Source organism: Oncorhynchus masou, unplaced genomic scaffold (assembly GCF_036934945.1).
Source record: "Oncorhynchus masou masou isolate Uvic2021 unplaced genomic scaffold, UVic_Omas_1.1 unplaced_scaffold_899, whole genome shotgun sequence".
Lineage (NCBI taxonomy): Eukaryota > Metazoa > Chordata > Actinopteri > Salmoniformes > Salmonidae > Oncorhynchus > Oncorhynchus masou.
In genome coordinates this window covers 232,501-256,214 of record NW_027015460.1, presented here as the reverse complement: position 1 = coordinate 256,214, position 23,714 = coordinate 232,501, and the positions used below count along the sequence as shown (strand labels likewise).

General features: G+C 46.6%; 1 protein-coding gene across 2 annotated transcripts in view; it reads left to right on the top strand.

The window, feature by feature from the left end:
• The window catches only part of cog1 (component of oligomeric golgi complex 1), a 65,370-nt gene that overhangs the window by 1,979 nt on the left and 39,677 nt on the right, over positions 1 to 23,714 (top strand). For both annotated transcript variants that reach the window (XM_064964046.1, XM_064964047.1), the window contains exons 4-8: positions 371 to 552; positions 6,278 to 6,454; positions 7,123 to 7,279; positions 19,993 to 20,203; positions 21,106 to 21,478. In XM_064964046.1, coding sequence (XP_064820118.1) covers positions 371 to 552; positions 6,278 to 6,454; positions 7,123 to 7,279; positions 19,993 to 20,203; positions 21,106 to 21,478 — 1,100 coding nt within the window. The remainder of the gene's footprint in view (positions 1 to 370; positions 553 to 6,277; positions 6,455 to 7,122; positions 7,280 to 19,992; positions 20,204 to 21,105; positions 21,479 to 23,714) is intronic.

The following is a 23,714-nucleotide window of genomic DNA, read 5'->3' as shown; positions in this document are numbered from 1 at the left end:
CCACGTTCAATATAGGAGCACCACGTTCAATATAGGAGCACCACATTCATTATAGGAGCACCACATTCATTATAGGAGCACCACATTCAATATAGGAGCACCACATTCAATATAGGAGCACCACATTCAATATAGGAGCACCACATTCAATATAGGAGCACCACATTCAATATAGGAGCACCACATTCAATATAGGAGCACCACATTCAATATAGGAGCACCACATTCAATATAGGAGCACCACAGTCAATATAGGAGCACCACAGTCAATATAGGAGCACCACATTCAATATAGGAGCACCACATTCAATATAGGAGCACCACATTCAATATAGGAGCACTCTCTCTCTCTCTTCTACCCCCCTCCCAGATCCACCATTTTGCTGGACAGTAAGTCAGTCCTGCGTGGTCGGGCGGTGTCTGACCAAGCCATCGCTGAGGCCCTAGTGTCCACCATGCTCCTCGAGGACAGCTCTCCACGTCAGGCCCTGGCTGACTTCCTCTTGGCTAGGAAGGCCTCTATCCAACAGCTACTCAACCAGCCACAGCATGGTACTAGTATATACCGCTGTACCACAATACAATACCACACATACTTTCTACACAATACAACCAGTCACAACATGGTACTAGTATATACCGCTATACCACAATACAATACCACACCATACTTTCTACACAATACACAACATATCATCCAACACAATACGTAACACAGCATCCTACACAACACAATGCAACACCCTACACAACATCCTACACAATACACAACACAATGCAACACCCTACATAACATCCTACACAATACACAACACAATGCAACACGCTACACAGCATCTTACACAATACACAACACAATGCAACACGCTACACAACATCTTACACAATACACAACACAATGCAACACCATACATCCTACACAATACACAACACAATACAACATCCTATACAACACAACATCCTATACAATACACAATACACAACACCCTACACAACATCCTACACAATACACAACACAATGCAACACCATACATAACATCCTACACAATACACAACACAATGCAACACCATACATAACATCCTACACAATACAACACAATGCAACACCCTACACAACATCCTACACAATACACAACACCCTACACAACATCCTACACAATACACAACGCAACACCATACACAACATCCTACACACAACACATTTACATTACATTTAAGTCATTTAGCAGACGCTCTTATCCAGAGCGACTTACAAATTGGTGAATTCAGCTTCTGACATCCAGTGGAACAGCCACTTTACAATAGTGCATCTAAATCATTAAGGGGGGGGGGGTGAGAAGGATTACTTATCCTATCCTAGGTATTCCTTGAAGAGGTGGGGTTTCAGGTGTCTCCGGAAGGTGGTGATTGACTCCGCTGTCCTGGCGTCGTGAGGGAGTTTGTTCCACCATTGGGGGGCCAGAGCAGCGAACAGTTTTGACTGGGCTGAGCGGGAACTGTACTTCCTCAATGGTAGGGAGGCGAGCAGGCCAGAGGTGGATGAACGCAGTGCCCTTGCTTGGGTGTAGGGTCTGATCAGAGCCTGGAGGTACTGCGGTGCCGTTCCCCTCACAGCTCCGTAGGCAAGCACCATGGTCTTGTAGCGGATGCGAGCTTCAACTGGAAGCCAGTGGAGAGAGCGGAGGAGCGGGGTGACGTGAGAGAACTTGGGAAGTTTGAACACCAGACGGACTGCGGCGTTCTGGATGAGTTGTAGGGGTTTAATGGCACAGGCAGGGAGCCCAGCCAACAGCGAGTTGCAGTAATCCAGACGGGAGATGACAAGTGCCTGGATTAGGACCTGCGCCGCTTCCTGTGTGAGGCAGGGTCGTACTCTGCGGATGTTGTAGAGCATGAACCTACAGGAACGGGCCACCGCCATGATGTTGGTTGAGAACGACAGGGTGTTGTCCAGGATCACGCCAAGGTTCTTAGCGCTCTGGGAGGAGGACACAATGGAGTTGTCAACCGTGATGGCGAGATCATGGAACGGGCAGTCCTTCCCCGGGAGGAAGAGCAGCTCCGTCTTGCCGAGGTTCAGCTTGAGGTGGTGATCTGTCATCCACACTGATATGTCTGCCAGACATGCAGAGATGCGATTTGCCACCTGGTCATCAGAAGGGGGAAAGGAGAAGATTAATTGTGTGTCGTCTGCATAGCAATGATAGGAGAGACCATGTGAAGTTATGACAGAGCCAAGTGACTTGGTGTATAGCGAGAATAGGAGAGGGCCTAGAACAGAGCCCTGGGGGACACCAGTGGTGAGAGCGCGTGGTGAGGAGACAGATTCTCGCCACGCCACCTGGTAGGAGCGACCTGTCAGGTAGGACGCAATCCAAGCGTGGGCCGCGCCGGAGATGCCCAACTCGGAGAGGGTGGAGAGGAGGATCTGATGGTTCACAGTATCGAAGGCAGCCGATAGGTCTAGAAGGATGAGAGCAGAGGAGAGAGAGTTAGCTTTAGCAGTGCGGAGCGCCTCCGTGATACAGAGAAGAGCAGTCTCAGTTGAATGACTAGTCTTGAAACCTGACTGATTTGGATCAAGAAGGTCATTCTGAGAGAGATAGCGGGAGAGCTGGCCAAGGACGGCACGTTCAAGAGTTTTGGAGAGAAAAGAAAGAAGGGATACTGGTCTGTAGTTGTTGACATCGGAGGGATCGAGTGTAGGTTTTTTCAGAAGGGGTGCAACTCTCGCTCTCTTGAAGACGGAAGGGACGTAGCCAGCGGTCAGGGATGAGTTGATGAGCGAGGTGAGGTAAGGGAGAAGGTCTCCGGAAATGGTCTGGAGAAGAGAGGAGGGGATAGGGTCAAGCGGGCAGGTTGTTGGGCGGCCGGCCGTCACAAGAAGCGAGATTTCATCTGGAGAGAGAGGGGAGAAAGAGGTCAGAGCACAGGGTAGGGCAGTGTGAGCAGAACCAGCGGTGTCGTTTGACTTAGCAAACGAGGATCGGATGTCGTCGACCTTCTTTTCAAAATGGTTGACGAAGTCATCTGCAGAGAGGGAGGAGGGGGGAGGGGGGGAGGAGGATTCAGGAGGGAGGAGAAGGTGGCAAAGAGCTTCCTAGGGTTAGAGGCAGATGCTTGGAATTTAGAGTGGTAGAAAGTGGCTTTAGCAGCAGAGACAGAGGAGGAAAATGTAGAGAGGAGGGAGTGAAAGGATGCCAGGTCCGCAGGGAGGCGAGTTTTCCTCCATTTCCGCTCGGCTGCCCGGAGCTCTGTTCTGTGAGCTCGCAATGAGTCATCGAGCCACGGAGCGGGAGGGGAGGACCGAGCCGGCCTGGAGGATAGGGGACATAGAGAGTCAAAGGATGCAGAAAGGGAAGAGAGGAGGGTTGAGGAGGCAGAATCAGGAGATAGGTTGGAGAAGGTATGAGCAGAGGGAAGAGATGATAGGATGGAAGAGGAGAGAGTAGCGGGGGGAGAGAGAGCGAAGGTTGGGACGGCGCGATACCATCCGAGTAGGGGCAGTGTGGGAAGTGTTGGATGAGAGCGAGAGGGAAAAGGATACAAGGTAGTGGTCGGAGACTTGGAGGGGAGTTGCAATGAGGTTAGTGGAAGAACAGCATCTAGTAAAGATGAGGTCGAGCGTATTGCCTGCCTTGTGAGTAGGGGGGAAGGTGAGAGGGTGAGGTCAAAAGAGGAGAGGAGTGGAAAGAAGGAGGCAGAGAGGAATGAGTCAAAGGTAGACGTGGGGAGGTTAAAGTCGCCCAGGACTGTGAGAGGTGAGCCGTCCTCAGGAAAGGAGCTTATCAAGGCATCAAGCTCATTGATGAACTCTCCGAGGAACCTGGAGGGCGATAAATGATAAGGATGTTAAGCTTGAAAGGGCTGGTAACTGTGACAGCATGGAATTCAAAGGAGGCGATAGACAGATGGGTAAGGGGAGAGAGAGAGAATGACCACTTGGGAGAGATGAGGATCCCGGTGCCACCACCCCGCTGACCAGAAGCTCTCGGGGTGTGCGAGAACACGTGGGCGGACGAAGAGAGAGCAGTAGGAGTAGCAGTGTTATCTGTGGTGATCCATGTTTCCGTCAGTGCCAGGAAGTCGAGGGACTGGAGGGAGGCATAGGCTGAGATGAACTCTGCCTTGTTGGCCGCAGATCGGCAGTTCCAGAGGCTACTGGAGACCAGGAACTCCACGTGGGTCGTGCGCGCTGGGACCACCAGATTAGGGTGGCCGCGGCCACGCGGTGTGGAGCGTTTGTATGGTCTGTGCAGAGAGGAGAGAACAGGGATAGATAGACACATAGTTGACAGGCTATAGAAGAGGCTACGCTAATGCAAAGGAGATTGGAATGACAAGTGGACTACACGTCTCGAATGTTCAGAAAGTTAAGCTTACGTAGCAAGAATCTTATTGAATGATTGAAATGATACAGTACTGCTGGAGTAGGCTAGCTGGTAGTGGCTGCGATGTTGACACTACACTAATCAAGTCGTTCCGTCGAGTGTAATAGTTTCTACAGTGCTGCTATTCGGGGGCTAGCTGGCTAGCTAGCAGGTTGATTGCGTTACGTTACCTTAAAAGAACGACAATAGCTGGCTAGCTAACCTAGAAAATCGCTCTAGGCTACACAATTGTCTTAGATACAAAGACGGCTATGTAGCTAGCTAGCTACGATCAAACAAATCAAACCGTTGTACTGTAATAGTTTCTACAGTGCTGCTATTCGGGGCTAGCTGGCTAGCTACGTTAAAAGAACGACAATAGCTGGCCAGCTAACCTAGAAAATCGCTCTAGACTACACAATTGTCTTAGATACAAAGACGGCTATGTAGCTGGCTAGCTACGATCAAACAAATCAAACCGTTGTACTGTAATGAAGTGAAATGAAAATGTGATACTACCTGTGGAGCGACGCGGAATGTTGACCGGGTAGTTGAAGTTCAATTCGGTAGAGGTTGGCTAGCTGTTGGCTAGCTAGCTAGCAGCATCTCCTACGTTAAGGACGACAAATAGCTGGCTAGCTAACCTCGGTAAATTAAGATAATCACTCAGTCTACACACTCTAAACTACACAATTATCTTGGATATGAAAACAGCGAAGACAACTATGTAGCTAGCTGACACTACGCTAATCGAGTCGTTCAGTTGAGTGTAATAGTTTCTACAGTGCTGGTGGACAGTGGATGTTAGCTAGCTGCTTAGCTAGCTGCTGGGCAGATACGTTAGGACGACGAAATACGATAATTATGCAATTATCTTTGATACAAAGACGGCTATGTAGCTAGCTAAGAAGAAATTGCTAAGATTAGACAAATCAAACCGTTGTACTATAATGAAATGTAATGAAAAGTTATACTACCTGCGGACCGAAGTGTAGATGCGACCGCTCGCTCCAACCCGGAACTCGCTCCAACACAATGCAACACCATACACAACATCCTACACAATACACAACACAACACCATACATAACATCCTACACAATACACAACACAACATATCATACAACACAATACACAATACAACATATTACATTCTTGACACTTCCTCTCCAAGTCAACATGTCCTGTTATCACACTTCCTCTCCAAGTCAACATGTCCTGTTATCACACTTCCTCTCCAAGTCAACATGTCCTGTTATCACACTTCCTCTCCAAGTCAACATGCCCTGTTATCACACTTCCTCTCCAAGTCAACATGTCCTGTTATCACACTTCCTCTCCAAGTCAACATGTCCTGTTATCACACTTCCACCCAACATGTCCTGTTATCACACTTCCACCCAACATGCCCTGTTATCACACTTCCACTACAAGTCAACATGCCCTGTTATCACACTTCCTCTCCAAGTCAACATGCCCTGTTATCACACTTCCTCTCCAAGTCAACATGCCCTGTTATCACACTTCCTCTCCAAGTCAACATGCCCTGTTATCACACTTCCTCTCCAAGTCAACATGCCCTGTTATCACACTTCCTCTCCAAGTCAACATGCCCTGTTATCACACTTCCTCTCCAAGTCAACATGTCCTGTTATCACACTTCCTCTCCAAGTCAACATGTCCTGTTATCACACTTCCTCTCCAAGTCAACATGCCCTGTTATCACACTTCCTCTCCAAGTCAACATGTCCTGTTATCACACTTCCACCCAACATGTCCTGTTATCACACTTCCATCATGCTTGGATTGTTTGGGAAAACCATTTCACTTCCTCATCTCTGTTCAGTGGACTGGTGTGGTGTTTTGATGTGTGGTTCAGGTTGACAGCCATGTCTGTGTGTGTCCCAGGTGCTGGTATTAAGGCCCAGGTGTGTAGCCTGGTAGAGCTGCTGGTGACCACTCTGTACCAGGCCTACGCTGTCTTCTACGTAGCCTCAGAAGGTAGTCCCCGGCTGGGGGACGGAGGGCTGAGCTCCGGCCTCCTCTTCACCACTCTGGAGAACGTCACTTCCACCACACCTACAGGTACATTACCTATGATAACTTGCAAGAAATGGTTGAAGAAGAAAAAGTACTTTTTTTATTTTTTTTATTTAACCTTTATTTAACTAGGCAAGTCAGTTAAGATAATGCTTATTTACAATGACGGCCGAACCTACTTTCATCCCATTTTAGTCCCAAACTGATCTGGAGCCCCTAACTTTGATAAGACTATATAAGTGTTAGACTATATATATATATATATATTAGATATAAGCGTGTTAGATTAGATTGTATAAGCAACATGTTATTAACAGGTCTACCTTGACCTTTTGATTGGCCGGGTATAATTGTCACCATGTTGCATACACCTATCCAATCCTCTCTGAGGGATATTGACTTTCGACAATATTGACTTTCGAATTTGAATACCAATTATATACCGAGGAGTTTGAGTCCTGGATGCTGATGATCTGAAACAGTGTTTCAGCTGTGCGTATATCCAACAATATACCATGGGTATGTTGTAAAGACACACAAATACTTGTTTACTGTTAGATGTTTGTTGGTAAACAGTTTATAATAGCATTAATGCACCTTGGGGGGTTGTGGTATATGGCCAATGCACCACACCCCCTGTGGGCCTTATTGCTGAATTATAGAACTGTTGACATCTCTGGTAATCTGTCCTTCCGGTCTCACCTGTTGTCCAGGTAAAGGGAGGCGTGTCCTTCAGGAGGAGGTGAGTACAGGAAGCTGGTTCAAGTACCTCCCCTCTTCCATCGCTGAGTTCCAGCCCGCTCTCAGAACCCTGGCTCAGCCAATCCAGAGAGAGCAGCTCAGAGACACCCTACAGCAGTGGATCAACACGTAAGTCCTCATCCAGTCAATACCCTTTACTTTGCATATAGAAACAGCTGCCATATTTCAGCCAATCAATACCCTTTACTTTTGCATATAGAAACAGCTGCCATATTTCAGCCAATCAATACCCTTTACTTTGCTTATAGAAACAGCTGCCATATTTCAGCCAATCAATACCCTTTACTTTTGCAAATGGAAACAGCTGCCATATTTCAGCCAATCAATACCCTTTACTTTTGCATATAGAAACAGCTGCCATATTTCAGCCAATCAATACCCTTTACTTTGCATATAGAAACAGCTGCCATATTTCAACCAATCAATACCCTTTACTTTTGCATATAGAAACAGCTGCCATATTTCAGCCAATCAATACCCTTTACTTTTGCATATAGAAACAGCTGCCATATTTCAGCCAATCAATACCCTTTACTTTGCATATAGAAACAGCTGCCATATTTCAGCCAATCAATACCCTTTACTTTGCATATAGAAACAGCTGCCATATTTCAGCCAATCAATACCCTTTACCTTTGCATATAGAAACCGCTGCCATATTTCAGCCAATCAATGCCCTTTACTTTGCATATAGAAACAGCTGCCATATTTCAGCCAATCAATACCCTTTACTTTTGCATATAGAAACAGCTGCCATATTTCAGCCAATCAATACCCTTTACTTTGCATATAGAAACAGCTGCCATATTTCAGCCAATCAATACCCTTTACTTTGCATATAGAAACAGCTGCCATATTTCAGCCAATCAATACCCTTTACTTTTGCATATAGAAACAGCTGCCATATTTCAGCCAATCAATGCCCTTTAATTTCAACAACTGATATTCAATATCGATCATAGTCGGCTGTAGAACGAGAATAAGATTATTAAGGAGAGTCTGATCTGGGACCAGAAAATGACCAGCTTCTTCAGGAACTAGATCTGCTCTGGGAACCAAATCAACCCAAACTGAACTCTCACATGCTGACTGGAAGGGGAGGCACACGCGTGTATGGGTCCGCAGGTTGATGTTTGTCCATCCACACCAGACGCGATCAGGGCCCACGGGTTGAAATATGTTATTTATTTACCTTTATTTTACTAGGCAAGTCAGTTAAGAACAAATTCTTATTTTCAATGACGGCCTAGGAACAGTGGGTTAACTGCCTGTTCAGGGGCAGAACGACAGATTTTGTACCTTGTCAGCTCGGGGATTTGAACTTGCAACCTTTCGGTTACTAGTCTAACCACTAGGCTACACTGCCGCCCCTGTTCCAGACAGTGGCGAGGGAGTTGATAAACCCTTCAACTTGGGGACACACTCTTGACTTGAATGATGTCATTCATGTTCCACTTATAAATAATTTAAACAAGCCTGAAGTGTACCTGGCTGTACAGTAACATGCTATACATGACGTCAGAGCTCAGTGTCTGTTCAGTAACATGCTATACATGACGTCAGAGCTCAGTGTCTGTACAGTAACATGCTATACATGACGTCAGAGCTCAGTGTCTGTTCAGTAACATGCTATACATGACGTCAGAGCTCAGTGTCTGTTCAGTAACATGCTATACATGACGTCAGAGCTCAGTGTCTGTTCAGTAACACGCTATACATGACGTCAGAGCTCAGTGGCTGTACAGTAACATGCTATACATGACGTCAGAGCTCAGTGTCTGTTCAGTAACACGCTATACATGACGTCAGAGCTCAGTGTCTGTTCAGTAACATGCTATACATGACGTCAGAGCTCAGTGTCTGTTCAGTAACATGCTATACATGACGTCAGACCTCAGTGTCTGTACAGTAACATGCTATACATGACGTCAGAGCTCAGTGTTTGTACAGTAACATGCTATACATGACGTCAGAGCTCAGTGTTCAGTAACATGCTATACATGACGTCAGAGCTCAGTGTCTGTACAGTAACATGCTATACATGACGTCAGACCTCAGTGTCTGTACAGTAACATGCTATACATGACGTCAGAGCTCAGTGTTCAGTAACATGCTATACATGACGTCAGAGCTCAGTGTCTGTACAGTAACATGCTATACATGACGTCAGAGCTCAGTGTTCAGTAACATGCTATACATGACGTCAGAGCTCAGTGTCTGTACAGTAACATGCTATACATGACGTCAGAGCTCAGTGTCTGTTCAGTAACACGCTATACATGACGTCAGAGCTCAGTGTCTGTTCAGTAACATGCTATACGTGACGTCAGAGCTCAGTGTCTGTACAGTAACATGCTATACATGACGTCAGACCTCAGTGTTCAGTAACATGCTATACATGACGTCAGAGCTCAGTGTCTGTTCAGTAACATGCTATACATGACGTCAGAGCTCAGTGTTCAGTAACATGCTATACATGACGTCAGAGCTCAGTGTTCAGTAACATGCTATACGTGACGTCAGACCTCAGTGTTCAGTAACATGCTATACATGACGTCAGAGCTCAGTGTCTGTACAGTAACATGCTATACATGACGTCAGAGCTGTGTTCAGTAACATGCTATACATGACGTCAGAGCTGTGTTCAGTAACATGCTATACATGACGTCAGAGCTCAGTGTCTGTTCAGTAACATGCTATACATGACGTCAGAGCTCAGTGTCTGTACAGTAACATGCTATACATGACGTCAGAGCTCAGTGTCTGTACAGTAACATGCTATACATGACGTCAGACCTCAGTGTTCAGTAACATGCTATACATGACGTCAGAGCTCAGTGTTCAGTAACATGCTATACATGACGTCAGAGCTCAGTGTACAGTAACATGCTATACATGACGTCAGACCTCAGTGTTCAGTAACATGCTATACATGACATCAGAGCTCAGTGTCTGTACAGTAACATGCTATACATGACGTCAGAGCTCAGTGTTCAGTAACATGCTATACATGACGTCAGAGCTCAGTGTCTGTACAGTAACATGCTATACATGACGTCAGAGCTCAGTGGCTGTACAGTAACATGCTATACATGACGTCAGAGCTCAGTGTCTGTTCAGTAACATGCTATACATGACGTCAGAGCTCAGTGTCTGTACAGTAACATGCTATACATGACGTCAGAGCTCAGTGTCTGTACATTAACATGCTATACATGACGTCAGAGCTCAGTGTCTGTTCAGTAACATGCTATACATGACGTCAGAGCTCAGTGTCTGTTCAGTAACACGCTATACATGACGTCAGAGCTCAGTGTCTGTACAGTAACACGCTATACATGACGTCAGAGCTCAGTGTTCAGTAACATGCTATACATGACGTCAGAGCTCAGTGTCTGTACAGTAACATGCTATACATGACGTCAGACCTCAGTGTTCAGTAACACGCTATACATGACGTCAGAGCTCAGTGTCTGTTCAGTAACATGCTATACATGACGTCAGAGCTCAGTGTCTGTACAGTAACATGCTATACATGACGTCAGAGCTCAGTGTCTGTTCAGTAACATGCTATACATGACGTCAGAGCTCAGTGTCTGTTCAGTAACATGCTATACATGACGTCAGAGCTCAGTGTCTGTACAGTAACATGCTATACATGACGTCAGACCTCAGTGTTCAGTAACATGCTATACATGACGTCAGAGCTCAGTGTCTGTTCAGTAACATGCTATACATGACGTCAGAGCTCAGTGTCTGTACAGTAACATGCTATACATGACATCAGAGCTCAGTGTTCAGTAACATGCTATACATGACGTCAGACCTCAGTGTTCAGTAACATGCTATACATGACGTCAGAGCTCAGTGTCTGTACAGTAACATGCTATACATGACGTCAGAGCTCAGTGTCTGTACAGTAACATGCTATACATGACGTCAGAGCTCAGTGTTCAGTAACATGCTATACATGACGTCAGACCTCAGTGTTCAGTAACATGCTATACATGACGTCAGAGCTCAGTGTCTGTACAGTAACATGCTATACATGACGTCAGAGCTCAGTGTCTGTACAGTAACATGCTATACATGACGTCAGAGCTCAGTGTCTGTACAGTAACATGCTATACATGACATCAGAGCTCAGTGTTCAGTAACATGCTATACATGACGTCAGAGCTCAGTGGCTGTACAGTAACATGCTATACATGACGTCAGAGCTCAGTGTCTGTTCAGTAACATGCTATACATGACGTCAGAGCTCAGTGTCTGTTCAGTAACATGCTATACATGACGTCAGAGCTCAGTGTCTGTTCAGTAACACGCTATACATGACGTCAGAGCTCAGTGTCTGTACAGTAACATGCTATACATGACGTCAGAGCTCAGTGTTCAGTAACACGCTATACATGACGTCAGAGCTCAGTGTCTGTTCAGTAACATGCTATACATGACGTCAGAGCTCAGTGTCTGTACAGTAACATGCTATACATGACGTCAGAGCTCAGTGTCTGTTCAGTAACATGCTATACATGACGTCAGAGCTCAGTGTCTGTTCAGTAACATGCTATACATGACGTCAGAGCTCAGTGTCTGTACAGTAACATGCTATACATGACGTCAGACCTCAGTGTACAGTAACATGCTATACATGACGTCAGACCTCAGTGTTCAGTAACATGCTATACATGACGTCAGACCTCAGTGTCTGTTCAGTAACATGCTATACATGACGTCAGAGCTCAGTGTCTGTTCAGTAACATGCTATACATGACGTCAGAGCTCAGTGTCTGTACAGTAACATGCTATACATGACGTCAGAGCTCAGTGTCTGTTCAGTAACATGCTATACATGACGTCAGAGCTCAGTGTCTGTACAGTAACATGCTATACATGACGTCAGAGCTCAGTGTCTGTTCAGTAACATGCTATACATGACGTCAGACCTCAGTGTACAGTAACATGCTATACATGACGTCAGAGCTCAGTGTCTGTTCAGTAACATGCTATACATGACGTCAGAGCTCAGTGTCTGTTCAGTAACATGCTATACATGACGTCAGAGCTCAGTGTCTGTACAGTAACATGCTATACATGACGTCAGAGCTCAGTGTCTGTTCAGTAACATGCTATACATGACGTCAGAGCTCAGTGTCTGTTCAGTAACATGCTATACATGACATCAGAGCTCAGTGTTCAGTAACATGCTATACATGACGTCAGAGCTCAGTGTCTGTACAGTAACATGCTATACATGACGTCAGAGCTCAGTGTCTGTTCAGTAACATGCTATACATGACGTCAGAGCTCAGTGTCTGTTCAGTAACACGCTATACATGACGTCAGAGCTCAGTGTCTGTTCAGTAACATGCTATACATGACGTCAGACCTCAGTGTCTGTACAGTAACATGCTATACATGACGTCAGAGCTCAGTGTTCAGTAACATGCTATACATGACGTCAGAGCTCAGTGTCTGTACAGTAACATGCTATACATGACGTCAGACCTCAGTGTTCAGTAACACGCTATACATGACGTCAGAGCTCAGTGTCTGTTCAGTAACATGCTATACATGACGTCAGAGCTCAGTGTCTGTTCAGTAACATGCTATACATGACGTCAGAGCTCAGTGTCTGTACAGTAACATGCTATACATGACGTCAGAGCTCAGTGGCTGTACAGTAACATGCTATACATGACGTCAGAGCTCAGTGTCTGTTCAGTAACATGCTATACATGACGTCAGAGCTCAGTGTCTGTTCAGTAACATGCTATACATGACGTCAGAGCTCAGTGTCTGTTCAGTAACACGCTATACATGACGTCAGAGCTCAGTGTCTGTACAGTAACATGCTATACATGACGTCAGACCTCAGTGTTCAGTAACACGCTATACATGACGTCAGAGCTCAGTGTCTGTTCAGTAACATGCTATACATGACGTCAGAGCTCAGTGTCTGTACAGTAACATGCTATACATGACGTCAGAGCTCAGTGTCTGTTCAGTAACATGCTATACATGACGTCAGAGCTCAGTGTCTGTTCAGTAACATGCTATACATGACGTCAGAGCTCAGTGTCTGTTCAGTAACATGCTATACATGACGTCAGAGCTCAGTGTCTGTTCAGTAACATGCTATACATGACGTCAGAGCTCAGTGTCTGTTCAGTAACATGCTATACATGACATCAGAGCTCAGTGTTCAGTAACATGCTATACATGACGTCAGAGCTCAGTGTCTGTACAGTAACATGCTATACATGACATCAGAGCTCAGTGTTCAGTAACATGCTATACATGACGTCAGAGCTCAGTGTCTGTTCAGTAACATGCTATACATGACGTCAGACCTCAGTGTCTGTTCAGTAACATGCTATACATGACGTCAGAGCTCAGTGTCTGTTCAGTAACATGCTATACATGACGTCAGAGCTCAGTGTCTGTTCAGTAACATGCTATACATGACGTCAGAGCTCAGTGTCTGTACAGTAACATGCTATACATGACATCAGAGCTCAGTGTTCAGTAACATGCTATACATGACGTCAGAGCTCAGTGTCTGTTCAGTAACATGCTATACATGACGTCAGACCTCAGTGTCTGTTCAGTAACATGCTATACATGACGTCAGAGCTCAGTGTCTGTTCAGTAACATGCTATACATGACGTCAGAGCTCAGTGTCTGTTCAGTAACATGCTATACATGACGTCAGAGCTCAGTGTCTGTTCAGTAACATGCTATACATGACATCAGAGCTCAGTGTTCAGTAACATGCTATACATGACGTCAGAGCTCAGTGTCTGTACAGTAACATGCTATACATGACATCAGAGCTCAGTGTTCAGTAACATGCTATACATGACGTCAGAGCTCAGTGTCTGTTCAGTAACATGCTATACATGACGTCAGAGCTCAGGCTCTGTATGGGTTTTGACTGACAGGCGTTATGAACTACAGCCCCGTACGTGACCAGAAGTTGTCCCCATCCCTGCCCCTAATTGGGCAACTTTTGTAAATGTTTTGTTGACCGAGTGAAGGAAATGCTGTGAATGAAGAGGACTCAAATGTATTTAAAAAGATGAGACGTTGAGGACTATAATAAATACTGCTTTGATGTGATACAAGCCAAATACCTGTGAGTCCAAATGTGCACTTCACATTTCCACATCATCAAACTCATGTTGATGATCACTACGGTTGATACCCTGAGCCTGATACCCTGGGTTGTCCTGAACACAATGAGATTGATACCCTGGGTTGTCCTGAACACAATGAGATTGATACCCTGGGTTGTCCTGAACACAATGAGATTGATACCCTGGGTTGTCCTGAACACAATGAGATTGATACCCTGGGTTGTCCTGAACACAATGAGCCTGATACCCTGGGTTGTCCTGAGCACAATGAGACTGATACCCTGGGTTGTCCTGAACACAATGATACCCTGGGTTGTCCTGAACACAATGAGCCTGATACCCTGGGTTGTCCTGAACACAATGATACCCTGGGTTGTCCTGAACACAATGATACCCTGGGTCCTGTCCAATGATACCCTGGGTTGTCACAATGAACACAATGATACCCTGGGTTGTCCTGAACACAATGATACCCTGGGTTGTCCTGAACACAATGATACCCTGGGTTGTCCTGAACACAATGATACCCTGGGTTGTCCTGAACACAATGAGCCTGATACCCTGGGTTGTCCTGAACACAATGATACCCTGGGTTGTCCTGAACACAATGATACCCTGGGTTGTCCTGAACACAATGATACCCTGGGTTGTCCTGAACACAATGATACCCTGGGTTGTCCTGAACACAATGAGCCTGATACCCTGGATTGTCCTGAACACAATGAGCCTGATACCCTGGGTTGTCCTGAGCACAATGATACCCTGGGTTGTCCTGAGCACAATGATACCCTGGGTTGTCCTGAACACAATGATACCCTGGGTTGTCCTGAACACAATGAGACTGATACCCTGGATTGTCCTGAACACAATGATACCCTGGGTTGTCCTGAACACAATGAGCCTGATACCCTGGGTTGTCCTGAACACAATGATACCCTGGGTTGTCCTGAACACAATGATACCCTGGGTTGTCCTGAACACAATGATACCCTGGGTTGTCCTGAACACAATGATACCCTGGGTTGTCCTGAACACAATGATACCCTGGGTTGTCCTGAACACGTGAACATGTAGATGGAGGGAAAGCAGGTGAATTGGCATTCAGCCAGACTCTATAACTCGTCTTTTCATTCTCATCCCAGCTGGAAGGAGGACGTCTGTAACAGAGTCAGCAGTCTGGTTAGGGTTGTTGTCATGTTGTATTGTTTCTCCCAGCTGTAACAGAGACGGCAGTCTGGTTAGGGTTGTTATCATGTTGTTTTATTTCTCCCAGCTGGAAGGAGGACGTCTGTAACAGAGTCAGCAGTCTGGTTAGGGTTGTTTCTCCCAGCTGTAACAGAGACGGCAGTCTGGTTAGGGTTGTTATCATGTTGTTTTATTTCTCCCAGCTGGAAGGAGGACGTCTGTAACAGAGTCAGCAGTCTGGTTAGGGTTGTTATCATGTTGTATTGTTTCTCCCAGCTGTAACAGAGACGGCAGTCTGGTTAGGGTTGTTATCATGTTGTATTGTTTCTCCCAGCTGTAACAGAGACGGCAGTCTGGTTAGGGTTGTTGTCATGTTTTATTTCTCCCAGCTGTAACAGAGACGGCAGTCTGGTTAGGGTTGTTGTCATGTTGTATTGTTTCTCCCAGCTGTAACAGAGTCAGCAGTCTGGTTAGGGTTGTTATCATGTTGTATTGTTTCTCCCAGCTGTAACAGTCAGCAGTCTGGTTAGGGTTGTTATCATGTTGTATTGTTTCTCCCAGCTGTAACAGAGTCAGCAGTCTGGTTAGGGTTGTTGTCATGTTTTATTTCTCCCAGCTGTAACAGAGTCAGCAGTCTGGTTAGGGTTGTTATCATGTTGTATTGTTTCTCCCAGCTGGAAGGAGGACATCTGTAATGGTGTCAGCAGTCTGGTTAGGGTTGTTATCATGTTGTATTGTTTCTCCCAGCTGTAACAGAGTCGGCAGTCTGGTTAGGGTTGTTATCATGTTGTATTGTTTCTCCCAGCTGTAAGGAGGACATCTGTAATGGTGTCAGCAGTCTGGTTAGGGTTGTTATCATGTTGTATTGTTTCTCCCAGCTGTAACAGAGTCGGCAGTCTGGTTAGGGTTGTTATCATGTTGTATTGTTTCTCCCAGCTTCTCCCAGCTGTAACAGAGTCAGCAGTCTGTAATGGTGTCCAGCTGTAACAGAGTCAGCAGTCTGGTTAGGGTTGTTATCATGTTGTATTGTTTCTCCCAGCTGTAACAGAGTCAGCAGTCTGGTTAGGGTTGTTATCATGTTGTATTGTTTCTCCCAGCTGTAACAGAGTCGGCAGTCTGGTTAGGGTTAGGGTTATCATGTTGTATTGTTTCTCCCAGCTGTAAGGAGGACATCTGTAATGGTGTCAGCAGTCTGGTTAGGGTTGTTATCATGTTGTATTGTTTCTCCCAGCTGTAACAGAGTCAGCAGTCTGGTTAGGGTTGTTATCATGTTGTATTGTTTCTCCCAGCTGTAAGGAGGACATCTGTAATGGTGTCAGCAGTCTGGTTAGGGTTGTTATCATGTTGTATTGTTTCTCCCAGCTGGAAGGAGGACATCTGTAATGGTGTCAGCAGTCTGGTTAGGGTTGTTGTCATGTTGTATTGTTTCTCCCAGCTGTAACAGAGTCAGCAGTCTGGTTAGGGTTGTTATCATGTTGTATTGTTTCTCCCAGCTGGAAGGAGGACATCTGTAATGGTGTCAGCAGTCTGGTTAGGGTTGTTGTCATGTTGTATTGTTTCTCCCAGCTGTAACAGAGTCAGCAGTCTGGTTAGGGTTGTTGTCATGTTTTATTTATCCCAGCTGTAACAGACACGGCAGTCTGGTTAGGGTTGTTATCATGTTGTATTGTTTCTCCCAGCTGTAACATAGTCAGCAGTCTGGTTAGGGTTGTTATCATGTTGTATTGTTTCTCCCAGCTGTAACAGAGTCAGCAGTCTGGTTAGGGTTGTTATCATGTTGTATTGTTTCTCCCAGCTGTAACATAGTCAGCAGTCTGGTTAGGGTTGTTATCATGTTGTATTGTTTCTCCCAGCTGTAACATAGTCAGCAGTCTGGTTAGGGTTGTTGTTGTATTGTTTCTCCCAGCTGTAACAGAGTCGGCAGTCTGGTTAGGGTTGTTATCATGTTGTATTGTTTCTCCCAGCTGTAACAGAGTCAGCAGTCTGGTTAGGGTTGTTATCATGTTGTATTGTTTCTCCCAGCTGTAACAGAGTCAGCAGTCTGGTTAGGGTTGTTATCATGTTGTATTGTTTCTCCCAGCTGTAACAGAGTCGGCAGTCTGGTTAGGGTTGTTATCATGTTGTATTGTTTCTCCCAGCTGTAAGGAGGACATCTGTAATGGTGTCAGCAGTCTGGTTAGGGTTGTTATCATGTTGTATTGTTTCTCCCAGCTGTAACAGAGTCGGCAGTCTGGTTAGGGTTGTTATCATGTTGTATTGTTTCTCCCAGCTTCTCCCAGCTGTAACAGAGTCAGCAGTCTGGTTAGGGTTGTTATCATGTTGTATTGTTTCTCCCAGCTGTAACAGAGTCAGCAGTCTGGTTAGGGTTGTTATCATGTTGTATTGTTTCTCCCAGCTGTAAGGAGGACATCTGTAATGGTGTCAGCAGTCTGGTTAGGGTTGTTATCATGTTGTATTGTTTCTCCCAGCTGTAAGGAGGACATCTGTAATGGTGTCAGCAGTCTGGTTAGGGTTGTTATCATGTTGTATTGTTTCTCCCAGCTGTAACAGAGTCAGCAGTCTGGTTAGGGTTGTTATCATGTTGTATTGTTTCTCCCAGCTGTAAGGAGGACATCTGTAATGGTGTCAGCAGTCTGGTTAGGGTTGTTATCATGTTGTATTGTTTCTCCCAGCTGTAACAGAGTCAGCAGTCTGGTTAGGGTTGTTATCATGTTGTATTGTTTCTCCCAGCTGGAAGGAGGACATCTGTAATGGTGTCAGCAGTCTGGTTAGGGTTGTTATCATGTTGTATTGTTTCTCCCAGCTGTAACAGAGTCAGCAGTCTGGTTAGGGTTGTTATCATGTTTTATTTATCCCAGCTGTAACAGACACGGCAGTCTGGTTAGGGTTGTTATCATGTTGTATTGTTTCTCCCAGCTGTAACATAGTCAGCAGTCTGGTTAGGGTTGTTATCATGTTGTATTGTTTCTCCCAGCTGTAACATAGTCAGCAGTCTGGTTAGGGTTGTTATCATGTTGTATTGTTTCTCCCAGCTGTAACATAGTCAGCAGTCTGGTTAGGGTTGTTGTTGTATTGTTTCTCCCAGCTGTAACAGAGTCGGCAGTCTGGTTAGGGTTGTTATCATGTTGTATTGTTTCTCCCAGCTGTAACAGAGTCAGCAGTCTGGTTAGGGTTGTTATCATGTTGTATTGTTTCTCCCAGCTGTAACAGAGTCGGCAGTCTGGTTAGGGTTGTTATCATGTTGTATTGTTTCTCCCAGCTGTAAGGAGGACATCTGTAATGGTGTCAGCAGTCTGGTTAGGGTTGTTATCATGTTGTATTGTTTCTCCCAGCTGTAACAGAGTCGGCAGTCTGGTTAGGGTTGTTATCATGTTGTATTGTTTCTCCCAGCTTCTCCCAGCTGTAACAGAGTCAGCAGTCTGGTTAGGGTTGTTATCATGTTGTATTGTTTCTCCCAGCTGTAACAGAGTCAGCAGTCTGGTTAGGGTTGTTATCATGTTGTATTGTTTCTCCCAGCTGTAACAGAGTCGGCAGTCTGGTTAGGGTTGTTATCATGTTGTATTGTTTCTCCCAGCTGTAAGGAGGACATCTGTAATGGTGTCAGCAGTCTGGTTAGGGTTGTTATCATGTTGTATTGTTTCTCCCAGCTGTAACAGAGTCAGCAGTCTGGTTAGGGTTGTTATCATGTTGTATTGTTTCTCCCAGCTGTAAGGAGGACATCTGTAATGGTGTCAGCAGTCTGGTTAGGGTTGTTATCATGTTGTATTGTTTCTCCCAGCTGTAACAGAGTCGGCAGTCTGGTTAGGGTTGTTATCATGTTGTATTGTTTCTCCCAGCTTCTCCCAGCTGTAACAGAGTCAGCAGTCTTGTTAGGGTTGTTATCATGTTGTATTGTTTCTCCCAGCTGTAACAGAGTCAGCAGTCTGGTTAGGGTTGTTATCATGTTGTATTGTTTCTCCCAGCTGTAAGGAGGACATCTGTAATGGTGTCAGCAGTCTGGTTAGGGTTGTTATCATGTTGTATTGTTTCTCCCAGCTGTAAGGAGGACATCTGTAATGGTGTCAGCAGTCTGGTTAGGGTTGTTATCATGTTGTATTGTTTCTCCCAGCTGTAACAGAGTCAGCAGTCTGGTTAGGGTTGTTATCATGTTGTATTGTTTCTCCCAGCTGTAAGGAGGACATCTGTAATGGTGTCAGCAGTCTGGTTAGGGTTGTTATCATGTTGTATTGTTTCTCCCAGCTGTAACAGATTCGGCAGTCTGGTTAGGGTTGTTATCATGTTGTATTGTTTCTCCCAGCTTCTCCCAGCTGTAACAGAGTCAGCAGTCTGGTTAGGGTTGTTATCATGTTGTATTGTTTCTCCCAGCTGTAACAGAGTCAGCAGTCTGGTTAGGGTTGTTATCATGTTGTATTGTTTCTCCCAGCTGTAAGGAGGACATCTGTAATGGTGTCAGCAGTCTGGTTAGGGTTGTTATCATGTTGTATTGTTTCTCCCAGCTGTAAGGAGGACATCTGTAATGGTGTCAGCAGTCTGCTGGTCTATGTGAACAGTCTGAAGGGCCTAGCCTCCATCAGAGATGCTGTGTGGGACCTCCTCTCCACCGACTCCATCAGTCAACACTGGAGCTTCATCTGCCAGCGGCTGTTAGAGCGCCCCCTAGCGCTGTGGGAGGACTTCCTACAGCAGCTCTTCCTACAACGCCTGCAGGTAACTAGCTACACTCCGGTCCCGTTTCCAGGACACAGATAAAAGCCAGTCTTAATCTAGGTTTAGATTAACGAGACCCAGGCCTCGTCCCCCGGGCTTTGATTGTGGACACTTGGAAGGAAGTGAGTGGTGCACCACATTAGTCCTGGAGGAAGTAGCACCTTCTATGGAGAATCTCTGTTGACCAGGCCTTTCAGTCTAGAACTAATCTGTGTCCATGTTATAAAATAGAAAGGAGCGCTGACAGTTTAGCTGTTGTTGTTAATATTATTCTCTAGTCGTGTGTATTCTATACACCCTGCTCCTCTCATTACATTGAGCTGTTCCCATGCAGACAGTGGGGAACCTTTTAGAAACAGAACAACAGGTTTAACCTGCCGATTTAACTAGCTAGTAGCTACAGCTGACTTCTGTCTTCTAGCTAATCTAGTAAACTAATTCTCCTCTCCAGAATAGTTCTAATCTGCTCACTGTGTCTGTCTGTTTCCTCTCCCTCTGTCTCTCTCTCATCTCCTTTCTCCCCCCCCCCCCCGTCTTCCATCTTCCTCTCTCCTTTCTCTCTCTCCCCTTCTCTCTATCTTCTGCTCCCTTGATTCTCCCGTTCTCCATCTCCCCCCCCCCGTCTTCCATCTTCCTCTCTCCTTTCTCTCTCTCCCCTTCTCTCTATCTTCTGCTCCCTTAATTCTCCCGTTCTCCATCTCCCCCCCCCGTCTTCCATCTTCCTCCCTCCTTTCTCTCTCTCCCCTTCTCTCTATCTTCTGCTCCCTTAATTCTCCCGTTCTCCATCTCCCCCCCGTCTTCCATCTTCCTCCCTCCTTTCTCTCTCTCCCCTTCTCTCTATCTTCTGCTCCCTTAATTCTCCCGTTCTCCATCTCCCCCTCTTCTTCCATTCTCTCCTCCAGGCGATCACCCAGGAGGGTACAGAGACTATCTCCACCAGCTGCAGACAGCTCCTCTCCTCTGCCCTTCGAGATCTAGAGGGCCAGCCCACCCCTCCAGGCCCCGGTCCGCCAGGCTCCAGCCCTCCCCTCCCCAGCCGAGGTGCTCTCTACGAGGCAGACGTGGCCTCCTTCCTGTGGTCCGAGGCCCAGGGGGACCTACTGAGCGACGCGGCCTGGGTCAGTGTATCCCAACGGGGGCCACAGCACCGGAGCGGCCTGTCCATGAAGACTCAGGCCCTGACACCCTGTGTCCAGATCTTCTGTTCATCACTGGATGCTGCTCTCAGAGACCGACTGGATGACCTGCAGCACTACCTGCCCTCTGATAACACAGGTAGGGAGACAGATGGAATACCTGTCCTCTGATAACACAGGTAGGGAGACAGATGGATTACCTGTCCTCTGATAACACAGGTAGGGAGACAGACGGATTACCTGTCCTCTGATAACACAGGTAGGGAGACAGATGGAATACCTGTCCTCTGATAACACAGGTAGTGAGACAGATGGATTACCTGTCCTCTGATAACACAGGTAGGGAGACAGACGGATTACCTGTCCTCTGATAACACAGGTAGGGAGACAGATGGAATACCTGCCCTCTGATAACACAGGTAGGGAGACGGATGGATTACCTGTCCTCTGATAACACAGGTAGAGAGACAGATGGAATACCTGTCCTCTGATAACACAGGTAGGGAGACAGACGGATTACCTGTAGCACTACCTGTCCTCTGATAACACAGGTAGGGAGACAGACGGATTACCTGTCCTCTGATAACACAGGTAGGGAGACAGACGGATTACCTGTCCTCTGATAACACAGGTAGGGAGACGGATGGATTACCTGTCCTCTGATAACACAGGTAGGGAGACAGATGGAATACCTGTCCTCTGATAACACAGGTAGGGAGACAGACGGATTACCTGTAGCACTACCTGCCCTCTGATAACACAGGTAGGGAGACAGATGGAATACCTGCCCTCTGATAACACAGGTAGGGAGACAGATGGAATACCTGTCCTCTGATAACACAGGTAGGGAGACAGATGGATTACCTGTCCTCTGATAACACAGGTAGGGAGACAGACGGATTACCTGTAGCACTACCTGTCCTCTGATAACACAGGTAAGGAGACAGATGGAATACCTGTCCTCCGATAACACAGGTAGGGAGACAGACGGATTACCTGTCCTCTGATAACACAGGTAGGGAGACAGACGGAATACCTGTCCTCTGATAACACAGGTAGGGAGACAGACGGAATACCTGTCCTCTGATAACACAGGTAGGGAGACAGACGGATTACCTGTCCTCTGATAACACAGGTAGGGAGACAGACGGATTACCTGCCCTCTGATAACACAGGTAGTGAGACAGACGGGTTACCTGTCCTCTCTGATAACACAGGTAGGGAGACAGAAGGATTACCTGTCCTCTGATAACACAGGTAGGGAGACAGACGGATTACCTGCCCTCTGATAACACAGGTAGTGAGACAGACGGAATACCTGTCCTCTGATAACACAGGTACAGTGGGGCAAAAAAGTATTTAGTCAGCCACCAATTGTGCAAGTTCTCCCACTTAAAAAGATGAGAGGCCTGTAATGTTCATCATAGGTACACTTCAACTACGACAGACAAAATGAGAAGAAAAAAAAGCCAGAAAATCAAATTTTTTATGAATTTATTTGCAAATTTATTTATTTATTTGCAACCTCCTCCTCTTCCTCCTCCCACCTCTACTACTACCTCTCCCTCTACCACCTCCTCCATCTCCTCCCCCTCTACCACCTCCTCCATCTCCTCCTCCCCCCTCCATCTCCTCCTCCCCCTCTACCACCGCATCCATCTCCTCCTCCCCCTCTACCACCTCATCCATCTCCTCCTCCCCCTCTACCACCACCTCCATCTCCTCCTCCCCCTCTACCATCTCCTCCATCCCCTCCTCCCCCTCTACCACCACCTTCATCTCCTCCACCACCTCCATCTCCTCCTCCCCCTCTACCACCTCCTCCATCTCCTCCTCCCCCTCTACCACCTCCTCCATCTCCTCCTCCCCCTCTACCATCTCCTCCATCTCCTCCTCCCCCTCTACCACCTTCTCCATCTCCTCCATCTCCTCTACCTCCCCCTCTACTATCTCCTCCACCACCTCCATCTCCTCCTCCCCCTCTACCACCTCCTCCATCTCCTCCTCCCCCTCTACCACCTCCTCCATCTCCTCTACCTCCCCCTCTACCATCTCCTCTACCATCTCCTCCATCTCCTCCTCCCCCTCTACCATCTCCTCCTCCTCCATCTCCTCTACCTCCCCCTCTACCACCTCCATCTCCATCTCCTCCATCTCCACTTCCTCCCCCTCTACCACCTCCTCCATCTCCACCTCCTCCTCTACCACCTCCTCCATCTCCTCCTCCCCCTCTACCACCTCCTCCATCTCCCCCTCTACCACATCCTCCTCTACCACCTCCTCCATCTCCTCCTCCACCCCCCCTCTACCACCCCCCCTCTACCACCTCCCCCCTCCCACCTCCTCCCCCTCTACCACCACCTCCATCTCCTCCT